The following is a 23,084-nucleotide window of genomic DNA, read 5'->3' on the forward strand; positions in this document are numbered from 1 at the left end:
CAAAATTGCAGAACCAAGACAGCAGATTCTTAATATAAAAAGAAATATGAAAACCCATAATCAATTCAACCGAACTGGAAAAATAAACTTTCAGCAACCGTAAGCCTTTTACCCTGTCTGCGATATCGACCCGATAAGCTTCATAAGTTATTAATACTGTTGACACTGGCAAAAATCAAATCGGATTTTTACACGACACAGAATTTAAAAAATAACTTTTTCGGCCCGTAATGTCTTGAAAACGCTACATACTTTAAAAATAAGTATATTTAACCATCATTTGTACATAACTGTACATAATTTCACTTCACGGACTATCACGTGACGTCACAGTAAGCCGCCGCTATGGGTAAAAAAGTGTGTAATGTCGTTATTCTTGGTGTTTAAAATGTTATCAAACTGATGCTCCCATCCCGTAGCACATTTTGAACCTTTAAGCGAACATTGTCAGTTGGCAAAATCTGCCGAAATCACTAAATCAACAGTGAGGTCACCTCATGTTGAACTGCACTGCATCGACACCTGTATGACATGACATCACATGCCTACACTTTTCGAATGTCATGTCAAAATCAGGTTTTTTTTTTGTTTTTAACGGTTGGCACTGTATTTTCGATAAGAATCTATGGTCTGCAGGTTGGGTTTTGTTCAAAATATTATCTACGGTTGTCACTTTTAAAATAAGCTGATTAACTTTTCTGTTTGTATGACACTAAGCATACTTAAGCCCTGATGCATACAATGTGGATGACGTGAAAAACGAACTAATTCCGATCCCTATGACGTAGATATTATAGGTCACATTTCACTGAGACAGTCATGGGCGTCATGGCAACGTCGTTTTCCACGATCAAAAGTGTTGCCATTTTTTAACTTCAACGATTTTCGTAAATTATTAAAAGAAATTAATAATCAATATAAACGTTAAATTCTTTAACATATAATTTAACAGTGGGACTGTCTTATTATCAACATTCCAATATGCTTCCCGTGTTCATAATGTAGTATTATTTAAAATATTCTACATTGATAAATCGTTTAAATACTTATTAATTAATAAATATTAATTTTTTTGTTGGTGTTTGCTTAGATAACCGGTAATCAATACAATATTTATTAATAATATTTCCTTTTTTACAACGTTTTTCTTAGGTTGTATTCTTATTTGTCCGGTGATTGTTTGTCCGGTACAAATCTTGCAATCGATTTTTAACTAACTTCCCGACTAGCTAGACATTTGAAACTTTTAGAATATATCAGAACACGATGCCAATGCATTTTTAATACTTTTAGCCATCTTTAAGTAAAATTGAATTCATTTTTAGTTAATTCTGTTTTGTATGAAAAGTTATTTCGATACCATTATTGGTTGCTAGGGGGTCCTAGCAATTAAATTATTAAATAATATATACGTGCGTTACTATGGAAATCAATATTAAATGACATTTCATTATTCAGTGTTTCTATCAAGTACACATTTTTTGTTCGTTTAAGCTAGTCAAGTCAAGTTTATATGATTCAACAGAAAATTTAAAAATGTTGTAAGTATATAAAAAGCTCTTTTTATCTTGTAATTATTTGTAAGTATATAAAACGTGATTATTTAACAGCGGATATCCAATGTTCTACTGCCTGCAACGTCACATACGGTTTCACTCGTTTATCGTTATTTAGTTCGAATTTATTATTTATCCTATAATCGCCCAACTAGTATTATATAAGCCGACTTATTTAAATAAGACTATGCATTACCCCAGAATTTATAATCACTACACTACCACGTAGTTCATCACTTCATCTCATGCGACATAACACATCAATGTAATATCTTGACGTGACTTTGATATCATCGTTAGTTGGCGATTTTCACTTCGTGCATATCTACTTACCGTATGATTAATTAGGTGAGGAAATTCTGGTTCGGCGCCAACACTTGCGTTTCTCACATTCCGTTGCTAAATTATTGCTATTTACACATCATTCGTTGCACTTGATCGGTATGCTAATCGGTTATAATGTATCACAATTTATTTATAGTAGTTGGTTTACTCTAGTTTTTCTCACCTAGTCAACACGTTGGTTGATTACTTTTTGGCTCGCAGTATGTTTATGGTGAAAGGTGAAAGATATCCAACTATATTTCACAAAAATTGACACGGCAGATGCTTCTTAACTGAAGATGTTTTTTTTTCACAATCTTTGAATGAATAACCTAACTCTAAAGGCCGATTCGGACCGGCCGAGTGATTTAGTAGAGTGACCAGTGATTTAGTGAATTAGTAACTGAAAAGTGTCCGAACATAGTGCATTAGTGAGTGACGTGTCGAAATGAACAGAGCGACGAGAGCGACGGATATTTCAAAACGGACACGAAAGTGCTGCGGTCTATCAGATAAACTTGTAACTTCAAAAATAATTCAAATGACGTACCTCTTTACCTATCTTCAATAACAACAAGCTTTCTGTAAAATATTGCCATTTATCTACGGATCTATCAACACGCTTTCGCGACGGTTTGTCGCATTGAAGTATAATAACTATAAGTTATATTATTTCGAGTAGTATCTTTGCACCAACGCTGTGCCATTTCTGCGGCAGTCGGCGACTAATGAACTCGCCTGTTCAGACTTGTTTCGTGGCTTTTTTAGTATTTCGTCACTGTAGGATTGGTTTGTCGAATAGACCAAATTTCAAATGTTCAGGAGACAAAAAACCAATTTGATTATCCTATATTTAAATACATAGAGGTATTTAAATTCTTGTTTTTACAGCATATGAATGCTGTATTCATTACAAATCAATTTAAAGAAAAGGATGGTTCTGGTCCATTTAGCTACAAAAAATCATTCTACATTAAAAGGTTGATTTTGACAAAAACGTATATTCGATAAACCAATCCTATAGCGACGATTTAGTGAGACGTGGTGGAAGTCGCCACTCGGCCGAAATATTAGAATTAAATGGATTGACTGGACTGGCGATTTTACTAAACTACTCGACTAAATTTGTCTGTTCAGACACGGTTTTTTACCAAATCACTCGCTACTCGACTAAATCACTGGAATAGTCCGAACAGGCCTTTACTGCATTGTATACACTCAATGGTCACTTATCGCATAAGTAATTTTTTAAGGGGGTGTCTTTAACTAATCAACAAACGTAAAAACGCAAATGGATGACTACAAATAAATTAAATGACCAAACAAGCTCACATTCAAGCGCTTATTCTGTTTTACACGTTGTAACGATTACAAGGAACCGACGATATAATAATATAGACTTATATAAAATATAATATTACGAAAAATAAGTTTTTTTAGAAGAACTTCTTTTTGTTTACTCTCCGGCTGTGTGGGGGGGGGCGGTTCTGATTATCACAGGTCCGTCAGTCACCCCTGTGATATAATCAAGGCGGTACTCTTGACGAAATTGTTTACGATTACAGAAATTCCACGAAAATAAACTGATTTAACTTGGTATAACTAATCGACATGATCTTCACCCGATATATTGAGAAAATTTAATATAAAGATTATACTTCAGCTATCGAAAATCACTGTCAATCAGTATAGGTTATGAAAAAGAAACGCTATTTAAAAAAATAATATTTCCTTGTTAGTCACATTTAATTATAAAAAAATGTTTTTGCGCATGATGTTTTCATGAAAACTGTAAGGATATATTTTCAATCGTCCTAAATGAAGCTCTTGTTTAATTTGCTTTAATTACTATAACGCCTAGTATTAGCATAGATTGAAGATTAGAATTCCAGCAATTATATTTTAGTCATCATCATCATCAGGGGCGCGACAACCCGGTGTGGGTCCTGGCCTCCTCCAACAGCTCCCTCCACCTGTCCCTATCCAGTGTGGCTGCTTTCCAATTTGGTACCCCCAGAATACGGCAGTCACTGGCAGCTCCATCCAACCAGCAAATCTTTGGCCTCCCTCTTCTTCTACGTCCTATTGGATTGCTGGACATCACTCTCTTTGCCGGTTCATTGTCATTCATACGGTGCACATGACCTAGCCATCGCAGTCTCCCAATCTTGATTGATTGAACTGCGCTGCAATCTTCTTACAGCCCGTAGAGCTCAGCATGTCAATGGCAATGTTCAAAAATGTTTTTTGCGCATGATGTTTTCATGAAAACTGTAAGTATATATTATATATTTTCAATCGTCTTAAATGAAGCTCTTGTTTAATTTACTTTAATTACTATAACGCCTAGTATTAGCATAGATTGAAGATTAGAATCCCAACAATTATATTTTAGTACCTGCAATAAATCGTACAAGTGCATCGTAAAATAATTAGCATGGCAACGTCTCAATTTGAAATCGAAGAAACGCGTTAAACGCGAAACGTTCCTTGCCAACAGCAGATAACTTTACCCAACTTTTGCATTAATGCCTCAATAAAGTTTTCAGCGCACAGTTTGTTTTATGTAGATGCTGTAATATTGAATAAAACGAGCATTAAACTGTTAAACTGATACAAACAATCGTCGTACATATCTCGGATACAGCTTCGCTGTTATAATACGGAGCGAATTTACAGCAAAAAACGTAGGTAATAAAACATCTAAATATGTATAAATATATACATTATGGTCCTTATATCTATTTGGTGGCGCCATCTGAACGGTAAGACAACTAAACTATTGCCATATTGGTGCTGGTAAAGTTGAATGAAATTCGTGAATAAAATTTATTTAATACAAGTAGTTATAACGTTACTACTTAACACTACACAACGTCAATCTAATATAGAGTACATAAAATAAAAAATATTGTTGAGTTATCGCTGTTTGTAGCTTTTTCAAAGCTCAAATGTACCGACAAAATAATAACGCTTTGGACTATAAAAATAAATGCCCTTCTTAAATTCTTTCAAATAATCTCTGTCTACCCTATTATTTCGTTGAAAAATAGTAGCATTGATCGAACCTCGCCATGAACAATAATAATATGTCAAACAAGTATGTAGTGGGAAATAATACAAAAAGTTCGAGAGAAGTCACGTTGGATCGTGTCTATGCTTACATTAGAATTATAACAATAATTCTAGTCACACGTGATAATATTATGACGAACTATGCTCCTTTATATTTTTAGTCGAACTAATCTATATTATATTATTATGTAAGATTGGACAGCCAATTATTATATTATTTTAAAATCACATGAATTTTTAAATTTATATTCTACATTATATTATTTTATTTTGATAAAATAATTGCTCAGCACATTGTTCTCGTATTGCAATCGACACTACGGAACATCATATCTGCACAATCCGAAAAGCTGATAACATAATATACGAAAGTATATGGACACCACGTGGTGACAAGACATACTAGCATCCCGTAACTCTGCCGTATATACCCTGAGGGTTGTATTTAGCAGCTATCCAGGACGCCGGAATCTGATAAGTTTGAAATCAATTAAGCCAGGTTAAGGCTTTCGTGAGCCATCATATGTAACGAGAAACTATATGCTCACTACACATCCACTATCATCCGCAAGCATTTGTTCTCGAACCTCAGTATACAATTGCTCTGGGTCTTCGTAAGGTGAAATGAATCACGACTGTAGAGCAGCACCGTCCAAATGCAAGCACAGGCAGCAATTGGCTTAATCCGAGTACAGCCGTGAGAGAAAATTACATCATATAAATAAAAACATTGAATACGACTACATTTTAGATCGTAAATACGTTGGCGCAGTTGTGACAATAGGATCACTTTTTTGAAATTGGCATTACAAATTACTAATTTAAAAGCTTCACAACATGATTTTATCGAAAATGTTGTTAATAAGACGTATAGTGTACCGCTAATACATACGGAGTGACTTAAGCAAACTATAAATTATAAATAACTTTTAAAAATCAGCCCCGGCTAAATTCGCCTGGGCATAAATTGAATTGTTTGTACACAACTATTTCTCTCCCAATTAGCATCACAAACGGCAGAGTAGTTTTACACCTGGGGAATAAACGAGATGTTACCTACTTCTCAAATATGTGTCAGGAAGCTACAAAGCTCACATTTGAGCTCACAAGCCGGATGTGAAACATAAATAAGAAAGTGTACACAGATTGCGCAAACTGCGATGACACGTCTTACCACTATATGGAAGGGTTTAGGATTTTTAATTTCCACGAAAATGATACTTGTGCCTAGAGTTGGATATTTCCCGAGAAAATCTCAATCTCGTGATTCGGGATTTCCCGAAATGATGAAATTTTGAATTCTCGAGATTCGGGATTTCCAGAAAAGAATTCTCGAGAATTCTCGAGATATCGGGAAATTTAAAAAAAAAAAACCTGTAAAAATCCTAAAATCAGTGTAAAAACAAACAAATTTCAAAAAAATATGACTTTTTTATTTAATTTAAGAAGACAAACAAAATAAAAGTAGGAAAACAAAAATAATTCAAAACATTACTTATTAAAATAGAATTTCAAAAAACACAGACTGTCAATCGCTGCGTCATACGCTTTTGAGACACAAAATTCCCTGATGCGCTCATTTTGAGTCGACGTTGGCTTAATTGTGTTAAATGCCCCCGATCAGTCTTTGAACGTTTTGTGTTTTATGTCCACTTTTTTCATATAGAAAATCGTTTTTTCAATTAATATTTGATAATAAAGAAATCCAGGGAAAAGATTCTCGAGATCCGGGATTTCCCAAAATGTTAAAAATTTCAATTCTCGAGATTCGGGATGGGAAATCTCGAAATATTCTCGAGAATTCCCGTCGGAAAATTCCCGAAACCCAACTCTACTTGTGCCATCATTGGTCTTACATGTACATGGTATCGAGTCATGGACCCTGCGGGCAAGGGATCGCAAGGCAATTATTGCCTTCGAAATGTTGTGTTGGTGCTGAATGCTGAGTATGTCTTAGACAGGGCACAGGATAAACCAGTGAATCATCCAGAGATTCCAGGTAAAGGAAAAGCTCTCGACAATATAATATCTGAGATGCGTTCGGTAGTTTTTCGGACTGCATTTCATGATGATCACGATACTCAGCCATGAGATAATGACTAAAAAGAAAGAAGCCATAAAATATGTTGCCGAACCAGATGACAGAAAGAAGAAAATTTAATTCTTAAGATCATAAAATGTTTTATTTAAGTATGTACGGATACTTTTCTTTTGACAATAATATAAAAATCCAAACGATTTTTTTTAGCTATCAAGTGGCAACACAAGGCACTTTCTTTTAAACATTTATGTTTGTCTTTTTGAGAGTTCATTTGCAACTCATACTTGGAAATATTAATTGCCATGTTTCCACCAACATCATTCGTAACTATATTGTGGTCTTCAAGATTCCCATCTCATTATGGATGTAGTGTTTTATGACGCTGTATGTCTTACAGCTAATGTATTTGATAGGTTTATTGTGATATATTTTTGTCGAATTACATTTAAATATAAGTTTTCATAATTTCAGTGATTTTTTAATATAGGTATTGTACCTATAAGCATATTCTTTTTTCTCTTAACTCGTGCTTGTATTTATAATAAATTATTTCATATTACTGTTTTTAAAATATATTATGTTCTTCTCTATATACCGATTATACAATATTATGGTTCATTGAGCAAAAACCTATAATACTATAATATTTTGCGAAATAAATAAATAATCTTACATATTTTCCCATTGCCCCAAATGACTTATTTAAGAACTCCACCCCATTTAATGAATTTAAAAAGATATTAAAAATCTCATCATAAGCAGAGGAACAAATCAAAAGACACATATTAGAGTGTAGCCTAATAAAATTTCAATTTCCGCCACAGCCGTTCATCTCCCCCTCTGGTCCTGTAACCCCTCCCTCCACTTCCGGCCGGCGCCGTTAAACACACGTCGTTATCACGGAGAGGAAATGGCGTCGGGGAGCACTTCCGCTGCGCAGATGATTCGATACAGGTAATGGCGAAGGATTTCTTTCGTTCACTCTATTCGTACTAAAGTAGTAACTAAATATCCATTGCGCCCGTGGTTCGATATTACCTGCTGGACAGTTTAATGTCGTTTTGTCGTGACTTTTATTGTTCCCTGTAAATACTTAATCACCGGTCCGTGATTAGGGAGTTTTACTTGATAAGGGTTGATCGGGGTATTCATTATACAGTGAAATTTAATGATAGCAAATGAGGCAAAAACTACATCTAGAACGACATTTATATCGTAAATAACAATAAATGTTCTAGTGCTGCGTTAGTTTGTGTCTGAGTTGAAAAATAGTTTTTAAAAATCAATATCAAGAACACCTTGATTTTATCAGTATAAAATATTAATATTAACATTTATTATGATATCGATAAAAATACTTAATAATTGTGTTATTTTGTAAACTATCATGGGTTTCCAATAAGATACTTAATTGCATTAAGGCTATACCTCAGTTGAGGCATGATCTAAAAAGATCGTGGCTAGGCGATGCGCTGATTGTGCAAATGACGCGTGCCGAACGAAATATAATTTGTCATATAAATCCAACATGCGTCCATTTAATGTTCTGTTTATTGTTCTATTAGTAACAATAATAATATATTCATTGACATGTTTTCTTTTCCAAGTAAATGGGTAACGTTTTTAGTCATCTTCACACGATTTAAGAATTAATACCCCCGTCGCCATCACGAAATAAATTGACGTGTTCACAGCTCGACGTTCGCTCTCCGATTGCCAGCGAGTCCAAAATTTCGTCGCACCTATAGTTGAAAATTATTTGCCGTTTCACTGAAGTACCGTATTATAATAAAATAATCATATTATATTAAGAAGTAATGACGTATTAGAAGTATATGAAAAATTAACGCATACCTAAGTAGTATCAATATTAATTTTGAATGTATATCAAAAATCAAATAAATTGAAACATTATTTCGATTTGCCTATTTCTTCAAAATAATTATTTTTAACACGCCCTTTATTAAAATAATGGCGACGGTGGAGTATTGCACCACACGACTCCCTCTAAATCTGCAAATCCGGATTTGAATCGTGCGGCCAGATCAAAATCACATTTTTTTTAGATCCAGACCATGGACCAGGTGCGATAAGTGAAGGGCAAACAAATATTCCTCATATTAAAGAAGTTTGATAACCAACCCGCCAGGAACTGAAAAAATTAAAACAATAACTTAGATAAAATGCACTCACCTGATTTCTTTCCGTTCTGCCCTTTGCTGCCACCTTTGTTCCTCCTGGGGTACAAGTTGATCTTGCTTTGACCACAACCCATGTCTTCTTCTGCTTCCTATCTGTACTTCGTCATCTCTTTACCTCCTTTCTCTCCACTCTCACAGCACTAGAGCGATTGTCTACATTTTAATATTCACCACATCTCGTTCGATTTTTTTAACAGTAAAATATTACAAATTATTATTTCCACTTGACAGCAACTAGCAGATGCATGTTGTTTTTTTATAAATGTCACTCCACTGCTATTTTATTTCACTGATATACCTACCACTGTTTGTTTTTTTCTTTATTCACATTCACATTCTCATTATTTTATATAATATTAATGTTTATATTTTGAAGTAATATAAAGATTATTGTTTATTTACCTAAGTACAAAAAATATGAAAATATATTATAAAACCATTTAAATTGATATATAAATTTTATATTGCTAATATGCTAGTGCAGTAATATCGAACTGTCTGAGAAATCGTGAGCATCCGTTATTTGTTCTCCCAAGGTGCAATATGCCACTGGTAATGTCATAGACACGTATGTATCCTCCAAATAAAATGGCAACCATGTTACTCAAATAGGTATTGATTGAAATTATTTTATTATAGGTATTACCTATGTAAATATCACATAATAAATGTACGAGATGTAAGAGATGTCACGGAGACTTGAAGCTTTCGAGATGTGGCTGTATAGACGCATCCTCAAAATTCCTTGCACTGACCGGGTGACAAATGTCGAAGCTCTCAATCGAATGGGGAAGGACCGAGAAGTTCTACGTAGTATCAAAACCAGGAATCTACAGTACCTCGGCCACATTATGAGAGGACAAAAATACAGTATTCCCCAACTTGTCATTTAAGGAAAGATCAATGGGAAGCGTAGCAGAGGACGACGCCGCATTTCGTGGCTTAATAACCTCCGTGATTGGTACGAGTGCAGCTCTACTGAACTGTTCCGGTTAGCAGACGACAAAGATAAGATCGCCTTGATGGTGGCCGACCTCCGCTAGGAGATGGCACAATACGAATAAGAATGTCAAATAGTACCTAGGCCAATAACTGTTCGATACAATTGTTTCGTATATTGACATATTCCATTTAGGTAAGAGTGAGTTTAGGTTTGAATAAAAGCCATCACTGGAGAGTTAAAGACGTGATTTACTCGTAGAATGCCAGTCCTTCGAATGATTTTCCTAAAAGGTAGTTTCTTTCGGTTTAAATATATTTTTGTTGTAATAAAATTCTATCAGCAATAATTTTTGTCAAAGCAAATGTTCGTAAATCAAAATAGTAAATAAATAAAGAGAAATAGTTTTTTCTTGTTTTATTTTTCTTCGTACGTTTTGTCAATTCTCCTGACAATATCGCCAATTATATTTCACTTCAGAACTTCCCTGTTGCTTCTTGCTATTATTTCATAAAATAGACAATATTCCCATAGAATCCCCGCCGCATCGCAGAACAATACGAAAAGAAAAGTTGATAATTTCATAAGTTCGTGAAAGACTAATGGCGGGCTATAGCTCTGCATGACTTTCCATGGCTATTGTACGATTGGTACTTAAATATTTAATATCATATCGCGAGACCACCTCACCCCGCCCCTTATTGCCCTCAGCCCTTGTCCCACGTACAACTTTACCAAGTTTCGAGGATGCTTTCAAAGATTTCGTAAAATACGTGATAGGCATGCTATGGCCCCCTACTCGGTACGAAAATGCGTATATATTATGGTTAGCAACAGAGAGAATTAATTAAAATACGTAGTAATGTTTTCGGTTTAATTTAATTTAGCAAGAACATTCGAATATATATATATATATATATGTTAATATATAATGGTCGGCCTGAAGATAAATGTCTCAAAGACAAAAGTGATGAGGAACTGCTTTTCGGACCCTGCAATTATCTGTATTAATGGCACCCAACTCGAGCAAGTCTGCAGCTACGTCTATCTCGGACAGCAGATGCTCATAGACGGAAGCATGCACGATGGAATTGCTCGCTGAACAAAGCTGGGATGGAGTGCTTTCTGATGTCTAAGTAGTATCTCCAAGAATGACTTACCATTACGTCTTAAGCGTATGGTGTTCAACCAATGTGTGCTGCCCGTGCTCACGTATGGCTGCGAGACGTGGACCCTCAACACGAGAGATGTCCAAAGGCTAAGAGTCGCACAGCGAGGCATGGAGAGGTGTATATTGGGCATCACGCGAAAGGACCAAGAGAAACGAATGGGTTAGGAATCAGACAGGAGTACGCGATGTAATAGACGTTGCCAAACAGCTGAAATGGAGATGGGCGGAGCACATTGCTCGCCAAAAGGGCGGCCGCTGGACAAATGCCGTCATCCAATGGTACAAATGGCCACAGGGTCGCCCTAAAAGCCGCTGGGTTGACGAACTGATAAAGTTCGGCGGAAATACGTGGCAGCGAACGACACAGGACCGATAGAGTTCGAAGAAATTTGGGGAGGCCTCCATCCAGCAGTGGATTGACCCCGGCTGATGATGATGATGATATAATATACCTTAGCTCACGCTTCAATAACTGCGATAGCTGCTAATGACAGCTGAAAGAGTGTCCAAAAACGCCATGCGTCATCTCACCGATATATGAAAATATCGCATTATCACAAATACTATATCGATGGAACTCCCTGAAAAGTCAATAGTAAGAGAATTGATTTATATTATTTAGTACTACATCTGACCATGAGACCCAATTACATACAGTAGAGTAGTAGTAAAATAATAATTGGTACATAGTGAAGCAATCACATGCATACATAGTATGCTTTGATACAATCACATATATATATTATGACCTAATCGGGAATTAAACTTTTAAATGTCAAAGCCTTAAGCAATGGACTGCGATGGCGTTCGAGGTATAGTGCTAGCGGAGGATGTTCCGCTTTCCGCGTTCTTCAACCTGCCTGAAGAATACAATGACCACTGGTAATGTAGAAGAAAGAAAACCACGAGAGCGTGAGCTTTCCAGATGTAGTATTATCTTCGATGAAGTGACTGAATTAACAATAATAACTGAAGCGACAGATCCGTGCTGGATCTTTACAGGTGGGAGAAAATTATTGAAAACGTCTGTTGACTGAATTTGAATTTAAGTTCTAATGTATTTAGCCGTTTTAGTTTGTTCGATCATAAATCTTTGAATTAATTAATAACCATTCCTGTTGAATATGTAATGAAATGTAATCCATTTTCTAATTGTGTATTGAAGAGTTTCCCAACCATTTTGTAGATAAGGAAACCAAAATGGAATAATATTTTTTAATTTCAATAAAAAATAAATAAAATAAAAGTTATTAATAACCATCTAGCAAATAATAATTACTATAAGAGTCAGCCTTGTAATATCTGAGTAGGCTAGGCGTAAAGCTCCATAATTAATTTATCAAAACTGATACCAATCCAAAAGTTCATTTGGATTCAACTTTCAATGAAGGATATGAAAGAACAAAGAAATTAAGTTATCTGAAATTTGGTTGATTTATATAAGAAGAGTTTCCATCTATTTGATAAAAGGTAATAAAGGCTCTTTTACTATTTAAGAATACACATCTTTGTGAGCTCTCTTCGCTGCTCAGTGCCATGGCCCCCAAAATTTTTGCTGTGCTCATAGAAATGCCTTTACAAGCGAAGATCGCACCGAGGCCACATTCAGATTTAGCTCGCCAGCGATCAGGCGATACCTCATTGGCTGCATACCACCATAACAATATGGCGATCAATTATTAACGGCACTGATTGTAAAAAATAATCTTTCTCTACCGTCATTTATCTTTAGTGGCACGAAGTGTACGGAAACCGTCTGCCGAAACAGAGGAGTCAGGATTTGAAAGTGATGAATCTAAGGAGAGATCGGAATTATTCCGTACTCCATATGACGCAGCAAACTTTCCAGATGCCTCAAAGTTGGCCTTGGTTGATATCAAGTCGGCGTGGCCAATTGGTCCCATGTGCGGAGGGATCCTGGCGGTTCTGTTCGGTCGGATCCCGTCAGCGGGAAGCCCAGTGTAGCTTTGAGGGTCTGATTTGAGTTACCCCATCTCCACCCGTCATCTATATGCAGCCGAGGGTCTATGTTATTTGATTAATCTTTTATATTGGCATTGTGCTGCTTGACTAGTCACATGGTCATGAGTTATAGCCAGCTAGCCAGCTTAAAATCCACTACACGCAGTGACGTCCCGTGGGGGTAGGCAGATTGAGCGTCGCTTGGGGGCGGCAGTTTCTCGAGGGGCGGCAAATCGAGGAGAATTTTTTGGAATATATATAAATAGCTACCTAAACTTAATAATAACGAAATTATCTTTCCATTGAAAAAATCAGATCACTGGTTTTGTAGGGTTCGCGATGTCTAGTTTACTTCCGTTGCCATTCGATGTCCTTGGTGACCAGAAATGACACGTGCAGATATGCGAATAATTACAGTCTGCTATATTGTTAGTAATGTATCCATACAACACATTTCTTAGATATTGGACTCATGAAAGGATGATAAAAATACTGTATAAAAACATGGGGCGGCATTTTATCTAGGGATGTCACTGACTACACAAACGAATTATCTAATTAAGTTCTGCAGAAATACGTGGCGATGACCTTCCAAACGCTTAAAGGATTGTGAGGATCTAGAAAAGATATATTATGACGTATTCAGCACTCGATTGACCCCGGCTGATGATTATAACAAAATGTAATCAAGGTAATACAAAATGAATAGCTAAACAGACACGATCAATTTAAAAATAGAAGTTGATATTATTGTTTCACGAAAAAGTTTGTTGTATACAAAAACTTTTCAACTCAACAATAATTAATCAATGTGCCGGAGCGCAACAAATTGTAGATTAAACACCACGTGCCGCATAATATTATATAAACCGCGGAATTTCTTTGGTATCTATGGCTTCGTTTATTATTATCATCACGATATTTTTCACAACTTATGTATTATTTTTAAATCATTATCATAAACAAATAATATTTTCTTTTCAACGTTATGAATAATATTTGATAATACAACATTGCTTATGAAATATAAAAAAAATTGGAACAACCTCAGAAACGTGCTTATTAGAACAAAATGTTCCGAAAATGGACGCCAATATTAACCAAATTTCAGATAAACCCTTGGATACATAGTAAATTTCGACATAATAAGTAGATATTTTACAATTAAAAATACTTAAATTAGTAAAACACATGTACCAGAACCCGCTGGATATAAATATTTGTTCTAATACGTAGGTATGTTTCTGAGGTATTCCAAATAATATAATGTTTATTTTTGTTTTCATTATTAATACATCTTGTGTTATATATTTTATTAAACAGGAAAAATGTTCAATTAATTAAAGCGAGTGTAAGTATGTTAAAACTAAACTCAAACTACAGGAATCAGGAGGCCATCTAAGAATTAATGTTTTTACAAAATATTATTTAGATTAACAGCAACTAAGGCCGTCAAATCGAAAGAAAATGTATCGATACATGCGCATCTATTCTATTACACAAGATTGCAATCGGTGGCTATCGAGGATAGTTTATCATATTTATGTTTTGATATATTATAATTGTTACAATAAGTTCTAAACTGTCAAAACTATATATCTCGCTCTAAAAGTTAACACAGCCAAGATAGGTGCTGTTAAAAGATACCACTTTTTGACAGGTCAGACGGTTAACTTATTGTAACAATTAACCGCCTCAATACATAAATATGATAAACTACTCTCGATGATAGCCGCCGATAGCAGCCTTGTGTATAGAATAGATGAGCAGGTATCAGTATCATATCAAAAGCAAGCAAAATATCATTATCGGTTTCGAAATAATGTAACGATTTTAGTATCGGTATCAAAATACTGTCAAAACGTAACGATTCTTTTTGACGGCCTTACCAACTCAAATACACAGTTTTTGGTAAATATCCGTGTGATTAGTAATCGCATCGGTAGCTTACTCGGCAAAGTTCACTGCATGCATTGTGATGGATGCGGTTCCTGATCGGTAAATTTTTTTCTTATATTACTACGTTTTCATTAGCTCGTATTCTTGTTTGTTCGGTACAGATTTTTTCTTGTGTGTCCAGTACAAATTTTTTTTTGTTTGTGCAAGATTTGTATTGGACGATTGAAGATTTTTAACTAACTTCCCGACTAGCTAGACATTTGAAACTATTAGAATATATCAGAACATGACGACAATTCATTCTTTTAATACTGAGTGTTGACCATCTTTAAGCAGAATTGAATTTTTAGTTAATTCTGTTTTGTATGTTTCAAAAAAAAATCGTTAACAGTAAAACACTATTATTGGTTGATAAGGGGGTCCTAGCAATTAAATTATTAATACATACGTGCGTTACTATAGAAATCAATATGAAATGTCAAAATGACATTTCAGTATTCTATATTTATTCAGTATTTCTTTCAAGTACAAAAAAAAGTATTTATTAATACATAGAATTGTCAAGTTTATATGATTCAACAGAAAAATTTTAAAACGTGGTATATAAAAAGTTCTTTTTGTACCCTTGTAATTATTTATATTTCTGAGGTTATTCCAAATCATTGTTTTGTTAATTATTTAAAGATGTATAGCCCATTATAAAAACCTCTCAATACGTATATCTGCTTGATTAATAAATATCTTTCAATATAACATATTATAATTAGATACATTCAGTCATCTAATTCAATAGTACACTTACATTTAAGAATTAATATACTCAAATAACGAAGTTACAGTAGCCAATTGAATGTGGGTTACATTATCTGCCGTAGGTTAAGGCTATAAAAACCGCGCAAGCATATGGGGCTCTTCCGCGAACTATTAAAAGCGAATTAAACAGAAGCGGGAACAGCCAAAACACATGCACAGGTGTTTTTCTCATTAAATATTCTGCGTCTATTTTACAACACTTTTATGTTAAGTATGCCTAGACTGCACGTACGAATTGTGTAGATAATATATGTATAGTAGGCACTATATACCTGCTAGTTAAACTAAGTAATACTTTATAATGAAAATTAAATAAATAACACGTATCGGTACAGTCCAGCGCATGGCCTCCACATCCCAAAGCGGGCCCCCAGGCTAGGAACTTTGGCGGGCCTCCCTACCTATTGCGAAGGTTAAACGTAGTGTGACGATCTACAGTTGCATATTCCAAATGGTGTTCGAGGTAAAAACAAGGGTATTTTTAGCGATTTTTTTGTATTTGTAATACATCCAGTTTTGTGTTGCTATGCACAATTCATTGACTTGTCGAATATCGACAATAATCAAAAATGCATCGCATAACCACATTTTATTATATGTTAGTATGCTAGACGTGAAAAATCACCGCAGGCGACATTTATTTACTGTTAGTGCAATTTTGTGTTGTGTGTTTATCTCACTTGGCTGGTCGATCTGCCACGTCGGGCACCCAGGCTAGAGCCCTGTCAGCCCCCTCCCCCCCCCCCTTGTGGGGGCCATGGTCCAGCGTTTCTCAAATGTCTTCTACGAGGTAAAACCGTAGATTCCGCGAAGAAATAAAAAAAAATCTTTCGCAATATATCGTTTATAAACCAGTATTCTCTCTCTTCAAAAGATATAATAACCAACTTTTCTGATTTAGATTTTGAACATCTGATCGATATTACTTCTGTATAATTATTACAGGCTGCCAGAATATTTCCGTAAAGATATTACGGAAAAGCTTAGAATGAAGTAGGAAAGACAATGGGTTTAACAGTTTGAGGTTATGATATTATTGGGTTTCAGTAGCACCGTGTGCGAAGAATCAGTCACGGGTCAGTTTATGAGTTCCATCACCAACCAGTTCGTCAGATTTTAGTTTCTGCGTGAGCGGATGGCCTTACTTACATACGCATTTCTCAGTGTTCAGCATGATTATTCATCTTAAAAATAATGATAAATGTATTGTTTTAGCTGCATATATAAAATTGGCGAGAGAGAATCTGTTTATTGAAATATATAGCTAAATATTGTAGGTATATTAAAATTTCTGTTTTGATACGGCAATACACTACACAATAGTCTAGCTGCGGTCCAGTCCACTCCGATTCATTTTCGAGTCCTGTTTTTACAATTTTACCTAAATGTGTTGTTATTAATAATTGGCAATGTGTATTTTCAATGGATTTTTTTAATTAATTAATTAATTAAATTTGCTGAGAGCTTTTGTCGAAATTATTATTTATCCTCCACCATGATCTAATTTTTAACGTTGTGCCATATAGAAATGGAAGGGTTCAAATCGAAGGCGGCAGCCATATTAATATGGCGTGATGCATGTTGATAATAACGCACACGGATAATAAACGAAATTAGTGAATAAGGGATCAATGCGATCAAATATCGTTTGCAAAAAATGGGCAAACACGTATAGTGACGTCCCTAGATAAAATTCCGCCCAGAAGCAGCGCCGAAATGCCGCCTAATTTTTTTATACATTATTTTTATCATCCTTCCATCCATCCAATATCTAAGAAATGTGTTGCATGGATACATTACTTACAAAATATCAGATTAATATAGACGTCTAGTAAACTAGATATCGCAAACCCGACAAAACCAATGAGCTGAATTTTTTAATGAAAAGATATTTTCGTTCTTACTAAGTTTAGGTACCTATTTCTATATATTCCAAATGGTTTTCCTCAATTTGCCACCCTTCGAGTAACTGCCGCCCCCAAGCGACGCTCAATCTGCCTACCCCCACGGGACGTCACTGAACACGTAGCTCGAAAGATAATCGCTGTATAGTTCTTGTCATCCGGTGGTACTCTTTTGTGCCAACACCGGCTAGACCAATGATACAACATACAAATACTTATACTGGTTAGGTTAGGTTAGCTTTCATTCGACAGTGGATTGAATGATGTATGTCTGTATCCAATTAATAGTTCATTGTTACAATGTAAACAATGCTATAAAAATCCTATTTTATTCACTAATGATAAGGAATCGTAAATCTAATAATAAAATAAAATTATATTATCGTTTTTTATACGTGACCAAGCAAGTGACAAAAAAATATGTTTTTTTCTAATCCATAGTGAAAACAATTTGAAATTAGGCTTTATCACTACATTGTATTTTCATTTTACGTACAAAATGGCGATAAACGTGCTTTGCATATCTACCTCAAAGCTTTCAAAGCCACCGCTTGTACCTTTATAGTGCCGAATCCAGGCTTAATTGTTCCGCAGTGAATTAATTTACATTAATAAAATTATTTAATTTAGATATAAAGAACATAATTACAAATTGGAATTTTATATATGTATATTAATTTTTAGTATTTAGTGAAATATTTGCGAACCCAAACTATGAATTGAAAAATATCAATGTTAGTATTTGATTTAGCAACAAACATTTCTTTTGAAAGTCAAATTATTTTTATTAAATAATGTAAAAATCAATATTTTTCGCGTAAAAAATGTACGACTTTATCTCTCATGTAATATATTAAGATAAAAAAATATCGTAATGCTAATTTTTTATTTTATGCAATTAATAGCTCAGTGGCGAAGGGTGGATGTAGGCTATTAAGATCCAAGACAAATTGTTCACAATAAACTTTGTTAATCAAACATATTTGTTTTAATTTAACCAAGCTACAATTAGCAGAGAGTGTTGGCTAGTTTTTAAAAATCAATTAAATCCTGCCTACGCCAAACCAGTTTTGGTATGCTATGGGCGATCTGACAAAAATAGTGTGCACTTTTTCAGTCATATTTGATTTTATTCGTTGAATTAAGAATACATAATATTACAGATGGTGTAAGTTAGTTTTTTTTTAAATTTAGTATACCGTGGATAAACCAAACCATAATAGATAAAAAATATTCTTCTATCTATAAAATATCCAAATTTATGTATGATGTAATGGCATAAATTTACATATTTTATAGATATATGACTAGTTTTTGACAGTTATTTATTATGGCTTGGTTATGCAGGGCTTAATTGGATTTTTAAAACTAACCAATACTGTCTAGCGGCTGCTCATTGTAGTCTTAGAGCGGAATGCAGAGACATTTGTCATAACTAAAATTTCATTAGCAGAAAACACTATGCAGAAACATTGTCCTTAGTTAAGATCATTTCTATTGAAAATAATACCATATTTAAAAATTCTCTTTCCTATAGTTTAGGTAAATTATGTTATAATTGTTAAACGATGACAAAAATGTGACAACTGCTTTTTATAAATGCAATAACTATAAATACATATTAATATTTAATTATAATACTCTTATGTTTCCGTTATAAGTCATTATACGTGATTCCACAGGCACCGCAAGATATTTTTTTAACATGGTAACACTAGCGTCAAGTGTCATTCTTCACCTGGCATTTTGTATTTCTGCGGGCTGGCGTATAAAAGTAAAATAATATTCTGCAAGTACATGCCAAACGAATTAACACTATCAATATCCATACTAAGATACATTGTTAAATGAATTTGAGTGTATAGACTTGCGAATTTATTTTGACAGCAGCTGTCAGTGGTAAATGGTAATACAGAAGGGAGCGTGTTCATAACAAAAGTAGTCTATGGTTAAGGATTCCTTAACTCTATACTCAGGATTGTCTATAGTTAAGTCATGCTTTTCGTCGACTTATCCTTAGGATCGAAATCTTAGATTGTGCATACCGCTCTTAGTTAAATTAAAACAAATACGTATGACTGAGAAAGTTTAGTGTCCACCATTTATATCGGATTTTAACAGCTTACATCCACCCTTTGCCAGTTTAACTGTACATTGTTCACTAATATACTATATGGTATTAGTTATATAATTCTAATGTTAATTGATGACGATTCATATCACGTAATACGAAAAATTATTTAATCTAGTTAAACCAAAATTAAAATAACTATTGTTAATTGTCTTGACTATTATTTATTTTATAGGTATAGGAACAAGATAGTTAAAATATAATACCAATTCGATGCTAGTTTAATTTAAAATGTGGAAAAATTGCTATTAAGAAAAATTAACATGTTATTTCTATTAAAAAAAATAACAAAAAATACAATCTCACCTTTTTCAGTAAATAGCTATTCTCTAATAATTTAATTCGCCGAATTATTATTTGTTCATTATTAAATTCGTCATATAATAAACTATTAAGAGCGTACTTCAGTGAAACGGCAAATAATTTTTAACAGTAGGTGCGACGAAATTTCTCACTCGTCGTCTGGACTCACAAATCGGAGACCGACAGTCAAAGTGTGCGCACGTCGATTTGTTTTGTCATGGCGTCGAATGAAATTATTCTTAAATCGTGTAAAGATAACTAAAAAACTTTACGTGTGTACTTAAAAAAGAAAACATGTCAATGAATATACTATTATTATAAGTAATATAACAATAAACATAATATTAAATGGACGCATGTTGGATTTTTATGACAAATTATATTTCGTTCGGCACGCGTCATTTGCACAATCCGCGCATCGCCTAGCCACGATATTTTTAGACCATGCCCCAACTGAAGTATAGCCTTAATATTATACTGCAAAATAACTGCATCTTTGAAACATAATATACATACATAATACATATAACTATATTACATAATTTATAACTTAATTGTATGTCATACGTTTCATGCACAGAACAGATTAATAAATATAATTCCAGTAGACTATACACTACATTTTGATGCAGGGTTTTGAATGTGTGAGTGTCTTATGAAAATAAACCACATATTATAGATGTGGAATAGTGTATGTTGCAACCTTCAAATACGCCAATATTGAATGAACGTCAGTGCATAAACATAATACAATTGTCAGAATGAAGGACAAGCGTGTTCTTGTATAAGTTTATTCCAGATTCTTCCACATTCGAGATCGGTTCCCTGTTACTCCACACCCGTTAGGTATTTCAGTTTTCTGATTTCATGTATTCAATATTATTGATTTTATGTCATTTAAAATAAGTACGTAAATTTAACATTCTAGACGATTTGAATTATAGCAGAATTTCATTCGATATACATTAATAATACGTTTGCCAATGTCACTGTAAACGTGCGTAAATATTCAAAGGCGATGTCAATATGTTTTAAAATAACTTTATATAATATCGAAGTGGGATTATTCACCCATTGCCGAGTCAGTGCTGATTTATCTAAAACCCAGTTTGTAAGTTCGCAACAAACAACAATATGAGCGCTCGAACATTTACGGCTTCAGTGACCCCGTTGCCCGGGGCAGTCGCTTAATCCGCCTAAAGGTGAGTCCACCCCTGCCTGCGACCATTTTATGACTCTCTCTACATTCAAGATGGTGGCTGTTCATAAACATTGTACGTAAATGCTTTACTCTTTACGACACAATTTCTTTCTTTCGGCTCGTATTAGCAATAAATCTTGGTGTATTACAACGAGAATGGAGTTTTCAACAAAATATTGCAATTCAGGCGCTGCATACAAAAACGAGACGAAGTTTAGCAAGCAGTTCTTTAAGTCATAAGAAATATTATCATCTACTTCTTCTTCCTGTAGGTACCATCCCCTATAGAAGGTTAGCCTCTTATCGCTTATCTCCTGGATAATCAGAATGCCAATCTCGAATCACAAGAAATAAATTTTCCAAAAGAATTCTCATTTCTCGAGATTCTCGAAAATTCAAAAAACTAATAGTAGGAAAAAATAACAAAAGGAAAAATTAAAACGGAAAAAGAAAGCTGCTGAACGCAACCGGAAATAAAGAATTAAAGAAACCCTTGATTTTGATTTTGAACGGATGCAATTTCCCCGTGAAAGAAGGAAGCTCTCGACTTCGATTCTGAACGAAAATTTTTTGATCGAAAGAGCAAAGAAAATCGCAATGATGAATTCTCAAAGAAGTCCTGGCCAAATACATATGTGTGTTTCATAATAATATGAAAGGCTCTATGTGGAACTTGACAGCAGTAATTTTTTACATAGAGTACCGTGACCACTTGTATAATATATATTATGGTGGGTGGAGATGAGGTATCTCAAATCAGTACCTACCTATAACGTATTCTTGAAAACCCTTAATTAAAAACTTTAATAATATATTTGTATGCTTTTTGAGGCACGTAAAGATAGCCCACACCCAAAATTCTTCCATTGTGTGTATAAGTGTATATATTATTATTATATTGTACAAAAAAAAATGGTAAAAACTCCTTGCTATGCGAGTATTTCGAACTTATCTTTATAAATAAATGTGAAGACTAGATAGTAAACGATTATTTTACATTCGTCTTAATTTTTAAAGAAATTTGCGATAATATAATACGACATAATTGTGTATTTAAATTACGATGAGTGACATATCCCTATCGCACCAAACCAATGGATTATGACAACCTATTCGACGAGTCAAAATACATAGAAGGGCGTGGTGTGTCATACTGCTCATAACAAATATATATATATATATATATAAATAATTACAAGATAAAAAGAACTTTTTACATACTTACAGCGTTTTTAAATTTTCTGTTGAATTATTATGTTCAATATGCTCAAACTTGTATATATTAATAATTTAGTTGCTAGGACCACCCCTTAGCAACCAATAATAGTCTTTTACCTATTTACGGATTTTTATGAAATAACTTTCAATACAAAACAGAATTAACTGAAAATTAATTCAATTTTGCTTAAAGATGACTAAAAGTATTAAAAGAATGCATTGACATCGTGTTCTGATATATTCTAAAAGTTTCAAATGTATAGCTAGTCGGGAAGTTAGTTAAAAATCGATTGCAAGATTTGTACTGGACAAACAACCACCGGACAAATAAGAATACGAGCTAAT

At 34.1% G+C, this 23,084-nt stretch overlaps 1 protein-coding gene across 1 annotated transcript in view; it reads right to left on the minus strand.

Annotated features, from left to right (window-relative positions):
* The window catches only part of tow (target of wingless repressor), a 128,449-nt gene that overhangs the window by 52,827 nt on the left and 52,538 nt on the right, over positions 1 to 23,084 (minus strand). Inside the window, exon 2 of the mRNA XM_085946364.1 lies at positions 9,190 to 9,599. Within this exon, the coding sequence (XP_085802490.1) occupies positions 9,190 to 9,271 (82 nt within the window). The 5' untranslated portion in view covers positions 9,272 to 9,599. The remainder of the gene's footprint in view (positions 1 to 9,189; positions 9,600 to 23,084) is intronic.

Source organism: Rhyacophila brunnea, unplaced genomic scaffold (assembly GCF_057557595.1).
Source record: "Rhyacophila brunnea isolate RB1 unplaced genomic scaffold, BYU_Rbru_1.0 scaffold_2, whole genome shotgun sequence".
In the NCBI taxonomy this organism is placed as follows: Eukaryota; Metazoa; Arthropoda; class Insecta; order Trichoptera; family Rhyacophilidae; genus Rhyacophila; species Rhyacophila brunnea.